This window comes from Cyprinodon tularosa, unplaced genomic scaffold (assembly GCF_016077235.1).
Source record: "Cyprinodon tularosa strain WSP-4 unplaced genomic scaffold, ASM1607723v1 ctg22, whole genome shotgun sequence".
In the NCBI taxonomy this organism is placed as follows: domain Eukaryota; kingdom Metazoa; phylum Chordata; class Actinopteri; order Cyprinodontiformes; family Cyprinodontidae; genus Cyprinodon; species Cyprinodon tularosa.
The window spans coordinates 351,706-369,510 of NW_024038821.1; the positions used below are offsets into that span (position 1 = coordinate 351,706).

The 17,805-nt window shown below is 37.4% G+C and overlaps 2 protein-coding genes across 6 annotated transcripts in view; one reads left to right on the top strand and one right to left on the bottom strand.

Moving 5' to 3' along the window:
* Positions 1 to 1,807, top strand: part of ccdc85cb (coiled-coil domain containing 85C, b) — a 63,069-nt gene extending 61,262 nt beyond the window's left edge. For all 5 annotated transcript variants that reach the window (XM_038286125.1, XM_038286126.1, XM_038286127.1 and 2 more), the window contains 2 exons: positions 24 to 122; positions 1,395 to 1,807. In XM_038286125.1, coding sequence (XP_038142053.1) covers positions 24 to 122; positions 1,395 to 1,484 — 189 coding nt within the window. In that variant the 3' untranslated portion in view covers positions 1,485 to 1,807. The remainder of the gene's footprint in view (positions 1 to 23; positions 123 to 1,394) is intronic.
* A 5,485-nt stretch (positions 1,808 to 7,292) lies between these two features.
* On the bottom strand, positions 7,293 to 16,009 carry ccnk (cyclin K). The gene is made up of 11 exons (XM_038286079.1): positions 15,866 to 16,009; positions 13,675 to 13,901; positions 13,271 to 13,352; positions 13,047 to 13,178; positions 10,918 to 11,023; positions 10,783 to 10,840; positions 10,497 to 10,666; positions 10,210 to 10,421; positions 10,086 to 10,116; positions 8,910 to 8,981; positions 7,293 to 8,466 (listed from the first exon to the last, which is right to left on the bottom strand). Exons 1-11 carry the CDS (start codon positions 15,872 to 15,874, stop codon positions 7,937 to 7,939), a joined length of 1,629 nt encoding a protein of 542 aa, XP_038142007.1. The 5' UTR covers positions 15,875 to 16,009; the 3' UTR covers positions 7,293 to 7,936.
* Between the last annotated feature and the right edge of the window lie 1,796 nt (positions 16,010 to 17,805).

A 17,805-nucleotide genomic window follows, 5' to 3' on the forward strand; every position in this document is an offset into this window, starting at 1 on the left:
AGCTTCTCCTGTTGTTTAATCAGGTTCTAGAGGTCCACGAGAATCTGGACAAGCAGACTCCTAAGGACTATGAGGACGATCTCAGTGAGAAGGAGAAGGCCATCGTGCGAGAGATGTGCAACGTAAGACCAACAGAAACTCATTTAAAGTGTAATTTAATTTGACATCAGTAGTGTCTTTCTAACTGATCATTGCAAACATTAAAGCTACTTTGGAGGCTACAGCTGCAGAATTTGCTCTAAAGAGTTTTGATTTGTCAGCTTATCACTGTACCAAGTCCAAACAACATGGTGGCGCCTATATATCTTGATGAACTGACGTTAGGGTTGATTCAGCTTTTTTTTTTTTAAATGGATAGTCACGCTCCTTATCGTGGGAAAACTCTGGAATTTTCTTTTCCAACACAATCGTTTAACTTGTTATGCTATTTTTTTATTTTAAAGTCCTGTTTTAAAATAAATACATTTTCTTTTTAATTGTAATGTGAAATGTTAACACTATGTCAAAGTATTTTACATAAATTCCAACTTTATCTAAAATAATGTGTTAAATACACATATAAAAAAGGCCTTATACCTGTTAAAGTACAAGGAAGGTGTCACCAATTGTTTTAAATGATGGCGATGTAGCCTTACAATATTAGAGCTTTGACCTACATAGGATCACACTACATTTTATATGTAATACACATTACAGTACAGCTCTAGCTTGATATTTCTGTTCTTCCAGTGTGAGCGGCCTTGTTTCTCTCCGCTTGTTCCCAACTTTTGATTCTTTTCTCTTTTCTGAAACAAATGCTGCTCTGGAAGCCATCAGTGGAGGCTCACAGTTGAGCTGTCAAAGCAATTACTCTATAACAGCAGGGAAAAGAGCACCCCCCCCTCCCGACCCCCCACCACCAAAACCACATATTCTCGCCTATCTAGTCTTCCTCTCTGCTGCCCCTCATTTTCCACCATCTCTCTCTCTGTCGGTGCTGAAAAGGCCTTGTGCTGAATAAAAGGTGCACTGATGAGAGAGAGAAGCGCAGTCTGGCTGTCCAAGGTATGTGACAGGCTAGGAATCTGGGGAACACTACAATAGTTCTTTTGTAATATTCCCAGGGTCCCCAGAGGGCCCCTTTACATAGAAGCCTCACACAGAGGAAGGCAGTTTAGCGGAACTGTTTTGCATATTCAGATACATTAAAGGAAAGTTCATTTATTTCTCTAATTTTATTCAAAATATGAACCTTGATTTAAATTATTTATATAAAGTAGCTGGGAGGTTGCTGTGGTTGTGTGAAGTTCTCTCTCTCTTCTCAAACATATCCGACCCCACCTCCTCCAAACACAGTGGAACAGCAGCGGCTCTGCTGCATCACTCAGCTCCTCCTTTCTGCTTCTCCTTTACAGGTGGTGTGGAGAAAACTGGGCGATGCCGCAGGATCAAAAATGTCCATCAGGCAGCATCTCTCTGGGAACCAGTTCAAGGGCCCGCTGTAACACGGCAGCCGACGACGCAACCGATCCACACTTACCTGGGATAACGCCACCTTACTACCTGCCTAGACGACCCGTCACGCCGTGCTCCCCCACTGCCGACGAAGCTCAGCTTCCCTGCAGCAAACACTCTCTATAGAAGGCTACAGAATGAACAATGTAGTCCGGTAGTTACATGTACAGTCAAAATGTACTCTTTCCTAACCTGTCAATGGTAAAGTTGACTACTGGCAGCTAGTTTGGCCAATTACTTTTTATCCACAGACACACACCCGCTTTTAGCTTCTTATTTAAGAGCATAGCTGCTCTCTTATGAGCCAGCGGTGCAACATGGTTGCAAGCACAGACCTGACAAAGCCACAGGAGCTGAGACCTCCCTGCATGTCGAGAGCCAAAAGTGACACAAGTCAATAATTTGTCAGATAAATATATAGGTCATACTATTGAATAAAACTTATATACAGTTAATGCTACTAAAATGCTATATTGAATTCATAAAATTGGTAAATTACAAATTAAAGACTGTGAAAAATGTTAGAGTATTTACATGTTTCACATTTAAATTCCTTCATGAGACTAATTGTTCTGCAAACCAATATTGTGGAGAAAAAGTCAAATTTATAAATAACTATAAAGGCTTTTCACATACAAAGAGTTTTCATTTTAAATGGAGTAACTATACATATTTGGAAATTTCTAAATTTAGTTTTATCATTCCTATAATTCATAAATACATATATTCATTAAATATATTTCCAATATATAAAATATTTATTTAACAAATTATTTCTTTAATAAATTGTCACTTTTCTTGCTCAATAACACATGCTGCTGGGATGAGAACGCTACAGTGTGGCTGAATTCCTGGATAACTTTTGATAGTACCCCATTATAGAACCATTAGCTCCTGCCACATATATAAATATATCTTTCCGCCCCCTAGTGGTCGACAAGTATAATTAGGATTAGCAATCTAAATCGTTAACCTAGGTGAAACCCACTGTGATCTAGCGCCTTTTGCTTGTGAGACAAGTTTATAAATAGCTACATCTAGGGATCACTGTTAACTTGTGTATAATGTGTATAAAACCATAGTACTACTTCATAGTTTCTCTTGATTTAACTTTTTCTCTTTTTATTTGTACACTAGAGTTGCCATGTGATCAAAAGTTTCTGTTTTGAGAGCACACACAGTCGGAACCTTCCACAGGGTTTGCTTTCAGTATGAACAGTTTTATATTATTAATGTTATTAGGATAATTTTTCCCAAATGAACCTTTATTATACCTTCTTGATGTAACCTCTGAAAATGTATCGAGGATTTTTGGATTCTGCAGATGATTTTATGATTTTTGTGAAACAAGCTAGAGCTTGTATGCTGTGTGCATGTAAGACAATCATTGTCTCAGGTTGGGGGGGCGAGAGCTTTACCTTTACCCATTTCTGAGTCTGTTGGTGCGTTAGTGTGCATGTTTGCGTGAATGGAGACAGGATGTTTTTTTTTTGCAGCTGTAGCATCTGGTCACATGATGGTTTATTGAATGCATTTTCTGAATCCAGGCGCAACTTTTTCATTGCAGTAAGATTCTGGAGGTAACAGCAGGTGCACTAAAGTTTGAATAAGTGGGTTTTAAATTGAAATGATTTCAATTCTGTTGTAATGGATTCAGCAGGTGCATGTTTTTTTTTTTTCTATTTTTTTATTTTCTAAGAAGTATGTCTTCCCTTCAATGTCTTTATGCCATGAAACTTTGTAAAATTTAGTATTTCTTGATGTCAATATATGAGCAGTCCATCAGCGTATTTATTGCCAGGTTTAAGATAGAGATTGGAGAGCAAACAGTAGCTTTGAAGTTGAAGAATTTGGCAGATTTGTTTGAATCTGTAATTTTATCAGATGAAAGTGGCCGACAGAACGGGCTCTATCGTCTTTAGTGCTATTTGTTCCAAAGTAGAACATTTCCCAGGTTGTCCTTACGGACCTTTACGCCCTTAAAAAAAAAAGAAGAGTAATTAAACTATTAATTTTAAAGTGTCCTTTTTTTCTAGGAACTGCTTTAAAGCCATGGTACAATTTTGAATACTTTAAAAAGTGGCATTAAGTTTGAAATATGCCAAATTTTCTCTCAATTTGTTTTCAATTTGGTACCCGAATACGTTTTTTAAACTTTTTCCTCTTTAATGCTCCACTTTCCACTTGTATAGTAAAACCACAATCTCTTGAATCTCTGGTTCAGACTTCCATCCTGTAGCAACTAGCATGACTGTAACTTTTTCTTATGAATTTCACTGATGACATCAACAATTTTCAGGTGAACTGGACATGAATTAGGCCACTTTTAGCAAACTCTGGGAAAGGAAAATAAACGAGTTGATTCATCCTGCTGTCAAGTGCTGTCTTTATTATAAAAAACACTCCTTTTTTTCATACCCCCACCTAGGAGGACCAAGAACACCCTCTGCTGGTAAGTATTAGGTAGCAAGTTAAATCTGTGTTAAGTATTAATATTTAATTGCAGCAGCATCTCATGCACTGCAATTTTTTTTTTATCTAAATAAGCCACTTTTACTTAAAATAAGGGCATTTTTTTTTTTCTTTAAGTGAGACACTTCGCCACTGGAACAAGACAATTTTTATTTAAAATAAGAAAAAAACAATTGCTTTGTCTTATTACAAGTGCATATTATCTAATTATCTTATTTTAAGAGTAAACATACTTTTTCCATTGGCAAATCATCTTAATTACCTGCTCAAATTAAGGCTAAATATACTTAATTTAAGATTTTTTTTTACTTATTTCCAGATAGTTTTTGCAGTGTGCTGTATTTAGCAAGTTAAGTCCAAAATCTGTCCGGTAGCTTACCAAAGTTTAGCCAAAATAAAAGTCTGATCAGATGACTCTTGGCTATTACTGTAATATTCAGATGGCAGCATCAGATTTAGGTTAAAGCAACATAAAATCATGTATCAGTGCTTAAAACTGTTAAACTATTTTTGGCACACTTTAAACGAAGTACTGAGTGTTTTAAACACCCCAACATCAAAGGGTGTAGTTCCTGATCATATAAATCCTTTATCGACACGACATAATGTGGAATAATTTCAAACACAATCCAGCCAAACCCCTTTAGGATGTTGCGAAGCAGGAGGGTTGCTTCATGGACATACAGTCAACACATCTGGAGAACCTGCACATTCCTTTTATGTCACTATGGACCCACATCTTTGAGGAATGTTTTTGACAGCTTATGGAAACAATACAACTAAGAATTCAGAGACTTTGGAGGGAAAAATGGGGGATGAAGCCAATAAGAGCAAGGTATACATAAGAAATTAGCTACTAGTAAATGTGTTATATATGTAATTATTTAAATAAACACAAATAAAATTCCAACCCGTTGACTTTTCCATAATAATAAGAGTGCCAGTATGAATATTAAAGGTCTCTATAATGTGATGAACAATATTCAGTCACATTAAAAAGGAAGCCTGTTTATAGAAGCCTCTGTCACCTTCAGCAAAAAAACAAACAAAAAAACTGGTGAAAGTGTCCACAAATTCAACATTTCCTGAACAAAATCTTTATTGATTTCTTAAATGAAAACAACAAAATTGCAATCTGTTGGAAACTTTTTTTTTTTTACAGTGTAGAAGTGTTTAAGGAGGTTAGGGACACCCCCTGCTGTCATAGAAAATGTCCTGTTTTTTGTTCAGGTAGATTTAACACAAACATTTCTAATATATAAATGACAGGTTAGAGACATTTGATCAAGTGATGGCTCCACTATTGAAATGCACATCATGTGGCAGTACAAAAATATTCTCTAGATATTATCTGGTAGGTTACAGCTTGGTCCAAAGTGTCATAAGCAAATTAATAAAAGGACATAAAAACAAAGGCAATAATTCAGAGGGGTCATCATGAGCCTGATGTCAGTCCTTTAGAAATGTGTACGTGTGAAAAGCCGACTACAGTTCAGCTAATTCCACCAACTATTATGAAAAGTTCAAACCTAAGGTATTACGTTTTATGGCAATCATACCGACTAAAGAAATGTAAATGTCTGAATTTTAAGACAGAAGAAAATGTGTATGAATTATTCTTTAATTCTGGCATAGTTACTATAAAAAAGTTCTTATCTGATTTAAAGAATGAATGAAAAAATGTGAATACCATAAATAATGACATGTATAATTATGTTGTGTATAATTTTGTGCTTATGTCTGAAAGGGGTTTGAAAAAGAGAAACTCCTTTAATCATACCCCTTCACCTTCCTATTGTCTATAATCCTGATTCCTACTTAACTTTCAAGTCTAAACTGCTCAAAAAGTTCAATTAAGTGAACAAATAAATACGTTTATACAATATAAGCATTCACACGTTTATTTATACTGTTATTCCTCAAAGCTCACCTGACCACATCCATTAAAAAACTATGCATCCGCTCATCTACAGTGACTAAGAGCTCTTCTTCCATCTAATTTCTTTGTGAGAAAAACGTGGAGCTTTTTCCTAGTCTCATTCTTGGACATATCTTTAAGTTGACTTGAACAGCATTTATTGAAATGCACAGTGTTTTAATGTTGGAGCATGTAATATTTTTGAAATGTAGATTATCCCTGTAATTATACCCTCACTCTCTCAGCATTTAGCCTAATTGTGAGAAAAGAAGGTTGTGAAAACAGAAAATAAAGCTGTATGTAATAACCTTGGCAGCAGCAACTAGTGCCATCAGAAGTTTTTAAGACAACAGCCAATGACTTTGTCCTACTTATGTTTGTTCATCTGTGATACTGAAAAACTGTAGAGCATCACTGACAGTTTAAGGTCACAGTACAAGTGAAAACTTTATATATATATATATTTAGTTTGGGGAAATGCGTTTGAACAACATACAGCATTTATACCTCTAATGCAATATTTCCAAGTTCCCATCCTATCTTCCCTACAGCTAATCTCAATCTGGATTCAAATCCATGAGCTCAAATGAATTTTGAAGAGATGAATTTATGTCTTGAAAGAAAATGATGTGAAGTATTGGCAGCTTTGAAGAACTACTGTTGAAATAAATGGTTTCCTGTCAGAGGCCACAGAGTACACATCTATAATGTAACATTTTAAAGTATTCATAATGAAACTGCTTGAAGGTCATAATAGACCCTCCACCATACTGCGGTGTACCTCATAAGGCTTGTGCTAAAACAAAAGCCTTCCTGGTAGGGGTGGGCAGTTATAAAATGTATCAAAATAGATCATTTATCATGTATCTAAATAATTTGAATTTAATGTTTAAAACTCCCAAAGAAATGTATGAATTGTTAAAACATTACATTCAGTTTTCCATTCCAAACACTGAGGAATTTGATAAAAAAAAAAGTGGCCACAAATCAGACTTCAATTGAAAGGCAACCTGGATGACTGAGAATATACACGGAGATGATTAAATGCGCTCAATTTTGGATGTTTAGTGTTATAAATCACCCTGAAGCTTATTTTAAGTTGGTCTAATTTTAAGCAGCGGTATTTTTATATCTATGATGCTTTTGGTATGCAGTCCGAGCCATAGTTATATGAGAAAATCCTTTTGTCATCCTCACCTTCATTGTTATGACAATAGTACCAAAAAATATCGTGATAAGGTTTTTAGTCCACGTGCTTCATCCCCTTTTCCCAAAAAAATTGGCTTATCGGGAGAAGTTATAACTTTAGATACAGCCTAACGGTCAGGGATAAAATGAATGCTGGCATCATAGAGAAAACAAAATCTACAGATAACTAAATATAAGTCACTAGAAACCAGAACACTTATAACTTCTGTGGTACCTTTTTTACTCAAAAGAGGGGACAAAACAGGAAAATACAAACTTTAATAGTTGCAGAACTGTTTGCAACATGAGGCCAGGATTTAGAGCTTAAATTATACGCGAAAGAAAAACTGATAATAATTCGTCAAACTACAAAAGCCGTAACTACTGCATTTTCATATTTTGCTTTTCCAAAAAACTGGAGACAATGCGAAAGAAGGTGAGCAACAGAAGGCAATATAAAAAAAAAGCAACAGAACTATAGAAGATGCAAAGGACATGATTTAAATGAAAGAGAAAAAAAGAAAATCAACTGGAACCTGTCTTTGCGATGCCATAGAAGACCATAGAAGATGTACGTGTGATACAGAGAGAAACAGGGGGCTGCTGTTTCTCAGTACATTCTCAGTGAATGGATTCTAATGGTTAGTCAGTAGCTTTGTGTAGGAATCAAAACCTTTGAACGTGATCAGCTGGAATATATTTCCTAAAAATACTTCCCAGACCCGACTTGTCATTTCAAGTTTATTTCCAACTCAGCTGTTTATCCTCAGCTTTACCAAAGAGAAATCAGTTGAATTTCTCTCAGTTTGTGACAGGAAAACCTGACATTCTGGTTGGAGCAGTCTCAAATCAACTGTTTGGAGATCATCTCATCCAGCCACCACGGTTGAGGGGCATTCCTGGTGGAGGGGGCAGGGGCACTTGGGACTGTCCTGGAGGCACGGGGGGTGGAGGAGGGTACCCAGCAGGAGGGAGCGTGATCCCTGGAGGTGGAACGTGGCCTGGGGGCATACGAGGAGGCGGTGGTGGAGGGTAGCTGTTGTAGCCTGGTGGAGGGTAAGTAGGGGCCAGGCTGGGTGGAGGGTAGGTGGATGGAGGAGGCGGCGGACCTGGAGGTGGTGCTGCAGCTGTTTGATAGACATGTGGATGATACGGTGGGATTGGAGGTGGGTAGCTGGGGGGCATGGGGGTGTAGGGGGGACCCTCAGTCTTCATCATGGACTGCAGGCTTTGGTAGCCCTCTCCTGACATGTAGGAGCTGGTGGTGGACATAAGGTAGTTGGAGGGTGGGGGTGGTGGAGGGCGGTGGGGTAAGGGAGGAGGCTGGTGTGGGGGTGGGGCATGTGGAAGTGGAGGAGCAGCTTCACTTCCTGGTTCAGCCTCTGCAGGAGGAGCTTGTGTGGGAGAAAAAGACAGAATGAGTTTTTAAGTAAAGCACTCAGCATGTGAACAGTAAGAATCATGAGGGTTGTTTTTTTTTTCCCACTTGATCCAAATAACCTTTCTGTTCCCAGACAGGAACGAACAGCCAAGCTAAGATCACAGGAGGTCTCATTATCATGCTTAAGCACTAATCAGATTGCTCTGGGTGAAGTTGGGAGCATGTAGTGTTTTGTCCAGACGAAATGTCATTACATAAGCAGACAATTTTGAGCAGCTCTGTAAGCCAAAATTGACCGCAGGGGAACTGGCGGCTCATTAAGGGTCTGTTTTGGGGGGAACGCAAAACAAACAGCAGGGTGTCCTGGAAGCCAGGCCCCCCAAGTTCAGCACCACTTTTAAAACAATCCTAAAATACAGATAAAAGGTGGATAGATGCAGCAGGTGTCATGGTTACCTGGGGGAGGCTGAGATGCAGGCAGGGGGGGCATAGGGCTCTCCAGTCTGGGGATCTTTGACCCAGCTTGTTCTGCAATTTGTCAAAAACAGCATAAAAGACTTGTCAGCATGTCTGGGTTTAATTTAAATCGAGGATCATTGAAAAAAGAAATAATGCTTTGCATTTTATTGGAATGACATGCCATAAACTGACAAAACTGCTAATTCTCTCTGATATATTTATATAGGAGAAAAAAAAAAAAAAGAAAAAAAACAGTAGCTGATGAACCTTTTATATTTGGTCAAATCTAAAAAGTGTGGTATGAATTTATTCACCCAAAATAAAATCCACAGTATAAAAAAGAAAACTTTTTCAAAAATGCACTTCATCCAACAACAACAACCAATGTCCTGGAGACATTGGACCCACACTGTAAAGATGATTTTCTACAAAATGGATAATAAAGCTTTTTAAAGTCTATCAGAAGCTAAACACAGAATAATCCCAGAACATTGGTGAATCTCACCTAAACACTTTAGGGTGGGGTGGAGGTTCACTTCCAGCAGCAACATCTTATCATGGATGTGATTCATTTTTCCTCTAATTCAAATTATTTGGAGTTTCCAATGTTTGTATCCCATACTTCAAAAGTAGGAATACTAATATGATTATATCAATAAAATCTAAAAATGTACCGATAGCTCTTGAAAAGGATGAAACTAGGGATAAATTATAAATTTCCCTGTAAATAAAATAAAATTTAAATGGAAACTAAAGCAGCTCTCAGCTTAGTCAGAGACCAATCTCAGGAAAAAATTTTTCAATTAAACCTTTTATGGTAAAATAAAATGCAGATATACATTTGGCTATAATCACAGCATCTGTCGTATGTATAGAAACAGCAGGGCAGACAGAAGCAGCCAATGACAGGAGCCAAACCAGGCCTACCTGAAAAGAAAACACGCTGCTGCAGACTGCAGGGAGGGGACTCTGAGCCTGCAAACAGTTTGATTGATACTAGAGAGGCCCTACACCAAACCTCTGTTTAATTGGGACTCTATTGCCAAATTTAATAAACTGATGCAGACAGAAGTTTATTCAGTCTCAGATAACTTCTGTCTCTGTATCATTTTCTTCACAAACATAAAAGTAGATACGTTTACAAGACAGGGTAGCATTTGACAAATGGAATACCTGGAGGTTTGGGTTCATCCTTCGGAGATGTCTGAAACAAAAGCAGATTTATTACTTTCTACATGTTAAAACAAAATATTTAAACACAGAAAGCAGACGGTATCTTATTTTCTGTATCTCTTACATGTGATCGTTTGAGTTGGCGTGCGGGGCTGCCAACCTGAGGGGAGGTCTTCTTAGGAGGAGGAGGGGGAGGAGGGTTTGCAGCTGGGGGCTGACCCTGTGGTACCGGAGGAATAGACGTCGGAGTAGCGGAGGCGCGCTCCTTCTCCTGGATCTGCTGCGGGATGGGCTTGTTTCCCTGGGAGTACAGATCCAGGATCTGGTGGCAGATGTCTAGAGGATGGAATCGGATTTAGGATGAGAAAGATCTGAGGTGAAGGAAACAGGTTTACAGACAGAGAGGAGTACCTTCCAGAAGCTCAACAGGGACATCCTGGACGAACTGCTCCCACCAGCGGCGGGATGACTGCTTAGCCGTCCACTCCTGGATGTCAAATTTACACAGGCGGCCTGCCAGGTACATCACAGCCACTGCGATGATTTCTGGCTCCCATTGAAGGGAAAGCATAGTGCAGAGGCTACAGGGACACAGACAACTGGGTTTAAGTCTCACTTTCGCCAGGAAACTACCAGAATAAAATGAATCTTTTCAGGTTACTAGATTAAAAACCAGTGAGCCAATAATTATGCCCACCTGTCATTGACAAAGGTCCAGGCCATTTGAAGCACCTTGCAGACTTTATTCTTCTCTCCTGCAATGTAATATTGAAAAGGTTAGTCTGAATCCTTGTGCCAGGGTTTCTTTCTAGGTGTATTTGAACCGACTTACCTTTGAGCTGCTTGACGTAGCGCAGCAGGAACATGTAGGGGTGCTCCACCTGCAGGTCAAACTTGATAGTCTGGAGCAAGATCCTCTCCAAAACCATTACCTCTTCCTGTTACAAAAGAAGGCACATTTATTAAAAACTGGGTGATTTAGTTTGACAAACACTGCTAAGAGGAACACAAGAGTTACTGGAGGGCACCAGATGTTACAATGCTGTGAGATAGAAGGACAGGAGTGTTTCCCCCAGATTTTACCGAGCAGAATCAGGACTGACGAAACAGGTTGGCCTTTACTAGCCAATGAAGCTTTGAAGACTGCAGCCTAAAGAGGCAGTTTTAAGACATAGATATCATCTCAGTCTTGCTGCAAACACATTAATATTAGCAGCTTTAATCCTTAGAGGGGATTTAAGTATGAAAAGACGTGTAAAATAACAACTGTAATGAACCTCCATGAGGTTAAACTGTGATGGTGAAGTCAAAATAAACGTGGGACGATTAGAGAAACCTGGAGCTTATTCTGTTGTTGTTCATTTCTTCCTTGTTTTAACCTTTTTTTGGCTGCAGTTTGTCAGGACAAGAGCAGTTTTAAACATGGCTGAATATTTGTTAGTCTGCATGCTGCTCATGATGTTCGAGGTTGTTGTTTCTGATCCAGCAGAAACAACAACCCTTTTTTTAAATTGACGTAGGAACTGACATTGAATTTTTGTTGGCAATTCAACTAGTAAAACCTAATCTGAATTATTCTGTGAAGGAGAGTCCTCACTCAGAAATTCAAGGAGTACCCTGGCAACATATCTTCCAGGATACACACTTTGATGCTTATTATTTGAGCTATTAAAATTAAATATTTTTGAAAAATATGTATTTAATCACTCATAAAGGACAGTATTTTACTAAATGTGATGTAATATAATTATGAACATCAAAAACTGACATTACTGTGTGTGTGTGTCACTGTTCAAGCAGGCTGCCTTTTTTTAATGAACGGATCAAGTAGATTTTTAATGCTGGTGTGAGGTCACATGACCTCTGATTTCTCTCCTCCCTCTAATGAAATGTATCCATTCATTTCAAATGTAGACGTTGTTGCGCCTTTTGCACACAGCCTGTCAAATGTCTACATCTCCCAGGAAACAAAAAAACATTATAGGGTTTAAGCAGTACAAAAAACAAATATTTAAAATTTGGATTTTTAAATTCCACTAAGCTCTGCTACTGAAATCCCAGTGTTGCTCCTGATATACAATATTGAGTAGGGATGCACCGATCCGATATTTTTATTGGTATCGGTCCAGATGTAAGGAAAAAAACTAGATTGTATCGGTGACAATTGACTCGATATAGGGGCCGATCTATTCATTCTAACTCTATGCTATGCTCTGCCGTCATGCGGCAGCGCAACAACACAACACGGTCATATTAACTATAACACCTATTATCGGACTCGGCAAACAAAAAGGAAGCAGCGGGAGGCAGCTAACTTCTTCGGAAGCAAAGAAAAGAAGTGACATTTTTTCATGTAACAGTATACAGGCCAAAAAATAAAAAAATCACACAGATGATACTTGATAATGACATTTTTTTTTTACATGTTGAGCAAGTCAAAGAACTTTTGGTTTAAGATTTTGTGCACAGTTGTTAAAAAAAATGAGTCATAACATTTATATTGTTTCCTTTTTTTTTTTTTAAGAAAAGGGAAGTCAAATCATATGCACAGAAGAATGATCCCACACAATAATTCAGTGGTGTTTTTGATACTGGTTCGGTATCGGCCGACATTAAACTTCAAATATCGGTATCATATCCGAGGTGAAAAAAGAGAATCGGTGCATCCCTAATATTGAGTGCATCAAAAATAGAAGTATTGATGATAAACAATTTCAGTCTTTATTAACACATTGGACTTTAAAAGGAATAATAAATAAAATTGAAATGTTTTCAGAGAATATTTTAGACTAAAAAAGTTATGAAAGACTGACTTGCTTAAAGTGGGAAATATCAGTAAATTCCTATTTTGACGATTTTGGACATTATTTGATATTTAAATAAGCCTATTAGGATTTTCAGGGTAAAAATATTCATAAAGGTGTTAAAACACAGATAGAGAGAGTATAATGCATACTGGACCTTTGGATCGTCTCCGAACTGGGCAAACTGTACATCATTCAACAAGCTCCGGGCTGTCTTAATGATATCTTTACATTTCTTCGGGGTCTCCTCCACTTTTCCAGCCAGGAAAAGGCAACAAGCTCCAGTTACCTGAGGAAACAAGCGTCCCAACATTCATTTCTGTTAACAAAATTTACCTAAAAAACAAAAGAAACAAATAGACGATCATAGGTCGGACTCACATATCTGGGAAACTGCTTGAAGGAGTGAAACATGTAGAAACGATGGAAATATATGATGCCCGTGGCAAGTGTGTCATAGTGCCTGCTAACAGTCAAGGATTCACATACAAACACATTTTCTTATAAATAAAACGTGATAATACTGCTTACCTTGGCTGCTATAATCCAAACATGAATTACCTCAATACTTCACTATGAAAAACATTCAAACCTGTGCATCTTTAACAAAATTAAATATATTGAATGTAAAAAGCCCATTCCTAGTGGAATTAAGGTTATCTGTAAATTTCTCACTGCTCAGATTCATTCTTTTACTACACTTCATATAAAAAATTCAAAATCAAGTGTCCTTGAGATGCTGGTTAAAGATTCTTTTTAAATAAAATTAACCGACTAAAGGATACAGGCCAAGGCGGGTTCCAACGTCGAATATGAAGCGGGCTCCCTCCCTCCTATAACGAGCCTCTGTGCCAGGGTCAAGCCCCTCTGACTGAGAGGGGGTGTGTGCCAAGTCCTTCTTGTCCCAGTACCAGCAGGGCTTGATGTGGTCCAGAGTTGCTTGGCCACTCATGTTCTCCTTGGGTTCCTTCATCGTTTGTGGGGAAGAAGTGGATGGACCTGCTGAGCTGGACTATTGAGATGCAGGAGGAAAAACAACAACTACTGACTACCTGTCAGTATGAAAATACTGGCACAACAATCAGCACAAACAAATTCCAATATGTACCAGAAAATAATATGCACCTTAAAATCTCACCTTCATTATTAAATATAAATAAGTAGAATGGTTTAGTTAACATATTTCTTTAAAGTACAAGTTGTTTTGTTTACAAATTATACTTCTAAAGCAGGATGCCATTTATTTCATTTAGTGACTGAGGATCTTTCTGAGCTGGTGAAGCAGAACCTAGATTCCTCAAACCATTCACTAGAATATTGGTAGTTGCATTACTTATGTTAGGGCCCTGTCACATCTTGCTGATTTAGACAGCGTATGCCTGACATTCAAGAATCTCCTAAAACGCTGGCATATATTGAACTTTCAATGTATTTCCTCAAATTTGGGTGTATACATAGAGTATTCATAACAGGTCCAGAGCATATGTCCAACAACAGCCGAACTTATGCATAACGACGGCAGCGTAATGCCCATGAAATGATGCCCAAGCCAGTGTCCTGAGGGGGGGGCAGCAATGCACCTGGAGGCACCTAAGCTGCATTAATAAAATATCTTTGATCACGGTAATAACCTAGCTGCTGATTACCTTTTTCCAAAAAAAAAAAAAAAAAGAAGGTTTGCAATCGCAGCAGATTCAGCGTCATGTCCGCTAGGAAATTTGTTGATCGTGGTCATGAATGCAGGGAGGATCCATCACACTAACCTTCATGCTCATCCTATGATGGGGATGAAGTCTGGACTGACAGTTTCCTCCTCTGAACTTCTTTTTATACTAAAACCTTCACCGGTCCTCTGGAACATGTCAAATACATCAATATGCAATGGAGATAAGTTCTCAATAAGTTATGCTATAAATTATGCACAAGTTACTCATAGGTTTTGGATAAGCTTTTTCTGGGTAACGTACACTTAACGCATGTCAATGATCAAGTAAAGCCCCACATATGGCCCCATATACTTGCCATATGTCAACGGGTGCCAGTGTGCTTAAGCGTACTCATAAATTATCCACCATACGCCAGCGTTTTTGCCAGATTTTTCGTACGTCAGGCATATCCTGGTCTAAATATTCAAGGTGTGACAGGGGCTTAAGTCATGATCTGCATAAACAGAACTGGTGATGAGATGCAAAATTATCTAAGGGGCATAAAAACGGAAAGATAACACCGAGATGTTAAAAGAAACAGTTAAAGATAACTTAAAACTGCTCTGAAAAACGACTTTTAATTCAGAAAATTTACATTTTCAAAATATTAGTTTGTTATGGCCCAAAATATTTCCATAAACTTAGATTTGTCATTTGAGCAAGCAAGGAAAGGGCACAGCCTTCCTTTTGTGTTAGCGAGCTGCCTGACAGCTAGCAACTTCTCTGGCATCACATTAAAACGACTTTAAATCATAGAACAGGGTAAGGTAAAAATGCTTAACAGATTAATAGCTGTATTTATAGAGTTGCTTTCTTAGCAACATGTTCTAGAAACCACTACATCAGCTCTAAGGTTGTCAAATTAAAGTTTGTTCTCTGATAAGTAAAATCTAGAAAATCGATATTAAGTTCTTACACTGTGTGTTTCTGATTTACTGTGAAATTGTACATTTAGGGATTAGTAGTTTAGCATAATATTGTCCACCTGACCCTTAACATTTTCTATAACAGTGGCTGAAATATGTAGAACATAGTCTTGTTAAGCATAGAATGCGACTTTAACGCAACACAAAAAGTGTGAGTTTCTAAAAGCTCAATAAACAATCAAAACATATTAAAACAAAAGTGAAAAAGACTTAACAACCTACTCGCTAGCATTAGCTTAGCAAGTTAGCTGGAGCTAATGCTACAAGCACATCAGCCTGTCAGAGTGTCTAAAATTTGAGCGGTTTATCGTTTATCATACTATGTAATGATACTTAAGTCTTACCTTTATCATGTATGCGTTTGGATAAATCCCATAGAGGAGACAAATGTTAGAATAAATCGCAGTTCTTCACACTACATTGGCTAACGAGTGAGTACCAACAGCCCCCATTGTAACAAGGACACCGCCATTTTCCTTTATACGTCACTAACGTCAGTGCCTAGGAAATAAATGGACACACGTGTTTTCTGGTAATATATTTTCCAAAAGCAGCCCCAAAAGTCAATCAAAATAAAAAATGTACCGTTGGTAAATGAATACTAAATAAATAAATAACAAAAAAAAAATAATATATTTATATATATATATATATATATATATATATATATATATATATATATATATATATATATATATATATATATATATATATATATATATATAATTTTTTTTCCCCCAGTTATTTATCAACGGTGAGGTAAAAAAAAAAATCTAACTACATTTATAGAGAATGTGTTGTTTTTATCAATATCCACTAGAGGGAGACAAATATTCATTCTACTCAACCCGCTATTCAATGCGTACATCTCAAAGCAGCAAACGAAATTCACGCATTTCCGTTGTTCAAAATATAGTTATTCAACAACTTATCCAGTTATTTTTATGATAATTTAAGTTATACTTTAGGGTGGGGTGGAGTTTAACTTTTATAACGACTGTAGGTTCTCTCTGAACCTCTATCTACATCACTGTGATTGATAATTTGACTGATTAAGCTGTCCCACTGTGAAAGACCCTTCAATTTAATTTTAAATGCTGTAGTTAATAGTTTTAGTGATTTCTACTTTTTTTTTTACCTTAATAAACTGAGGCTTTTTAAATTCATTACTGATATATCAGTCCCTTTATACAGGTTTATGTCTCTATAATTCTTTGATAATAAAATAAGCTTAAAACCTGCAATAGGCATGTGCAAAATATTTCATATTTAATCATAAAAGTCTCTCAGGTAAATGCAGTTTTTTATTTGCAATAATCAGTTTCCTAGTTACTTTTACCATAGCCATATTTGTCAGTGATTAGTCAGTTGTAGCAATTATAAGGGAAATGTAATTGAGGCTTAAGTGTTACACATTCTATCATTGAAATTAAAATCATAGTCTTCTCTAATGTCTAGATTGATTTGGGGTGTTCTGAATACAAAGGGTACAAAGAATACATTATGTCCAATTTCTATTACTGGACTCAAAGCTGAAAACCGTGTTATTGTTCTGTCCATTTTAAAAGTATGCATTTATTTGTATTGGTCCATCACGTGACATGCTTGTGAAAGTAAAGTTTGTTGTTTCTATCTGATAATGTTTTTAAAAAGTTTAAGTAGTCTGAATAATTTTCAAGACACTGTAAGCAATGTTTGCCCTGCAAAATGGAAATAACCATTAGTCATTCCTTTGGATATATGCAGTTGCAATGGCTAAAATGCCTTGGAACCACCAGCATCTGGGCCTGCTCAGAGTGTGACAGCCTGTGTCGTAAGAGCAGACCACGAGTAACATCACGTCCCCTCTGTACTCCCCTCCTGGCCTCACTTCTGAGAAACGCTAGCATTGAATCATTTACTCGGCCCACATTAAAAATTGGAATCTGCATGCATTATATATTCACCCCTGCTCGGACAAATCCTCTTAACTGTGGGAGAAATTGTTAGGACGGGTCCTGTGGAAAAGTAAGAGCGTTGTCTGGTTGTATTGCCCAAAGCAAGGGAGCATCTCAATCTGTCACTCAAATCCACACACACACCAACCACACTATGAATAACTTATAAATAATATATCTTTATACTTTCTTTATTAATATTAAACATTGCATAATGAAGCAGCGACTATAAGAAAATCCCACAGCAATATTCATATTACCACGAGCTCTCCTGGAGTGGACCTTTCATTGTTTATGTCAGCCCTGTCACATTGTGGTTAATCACATCAAAATGGCTTTGAATGTTT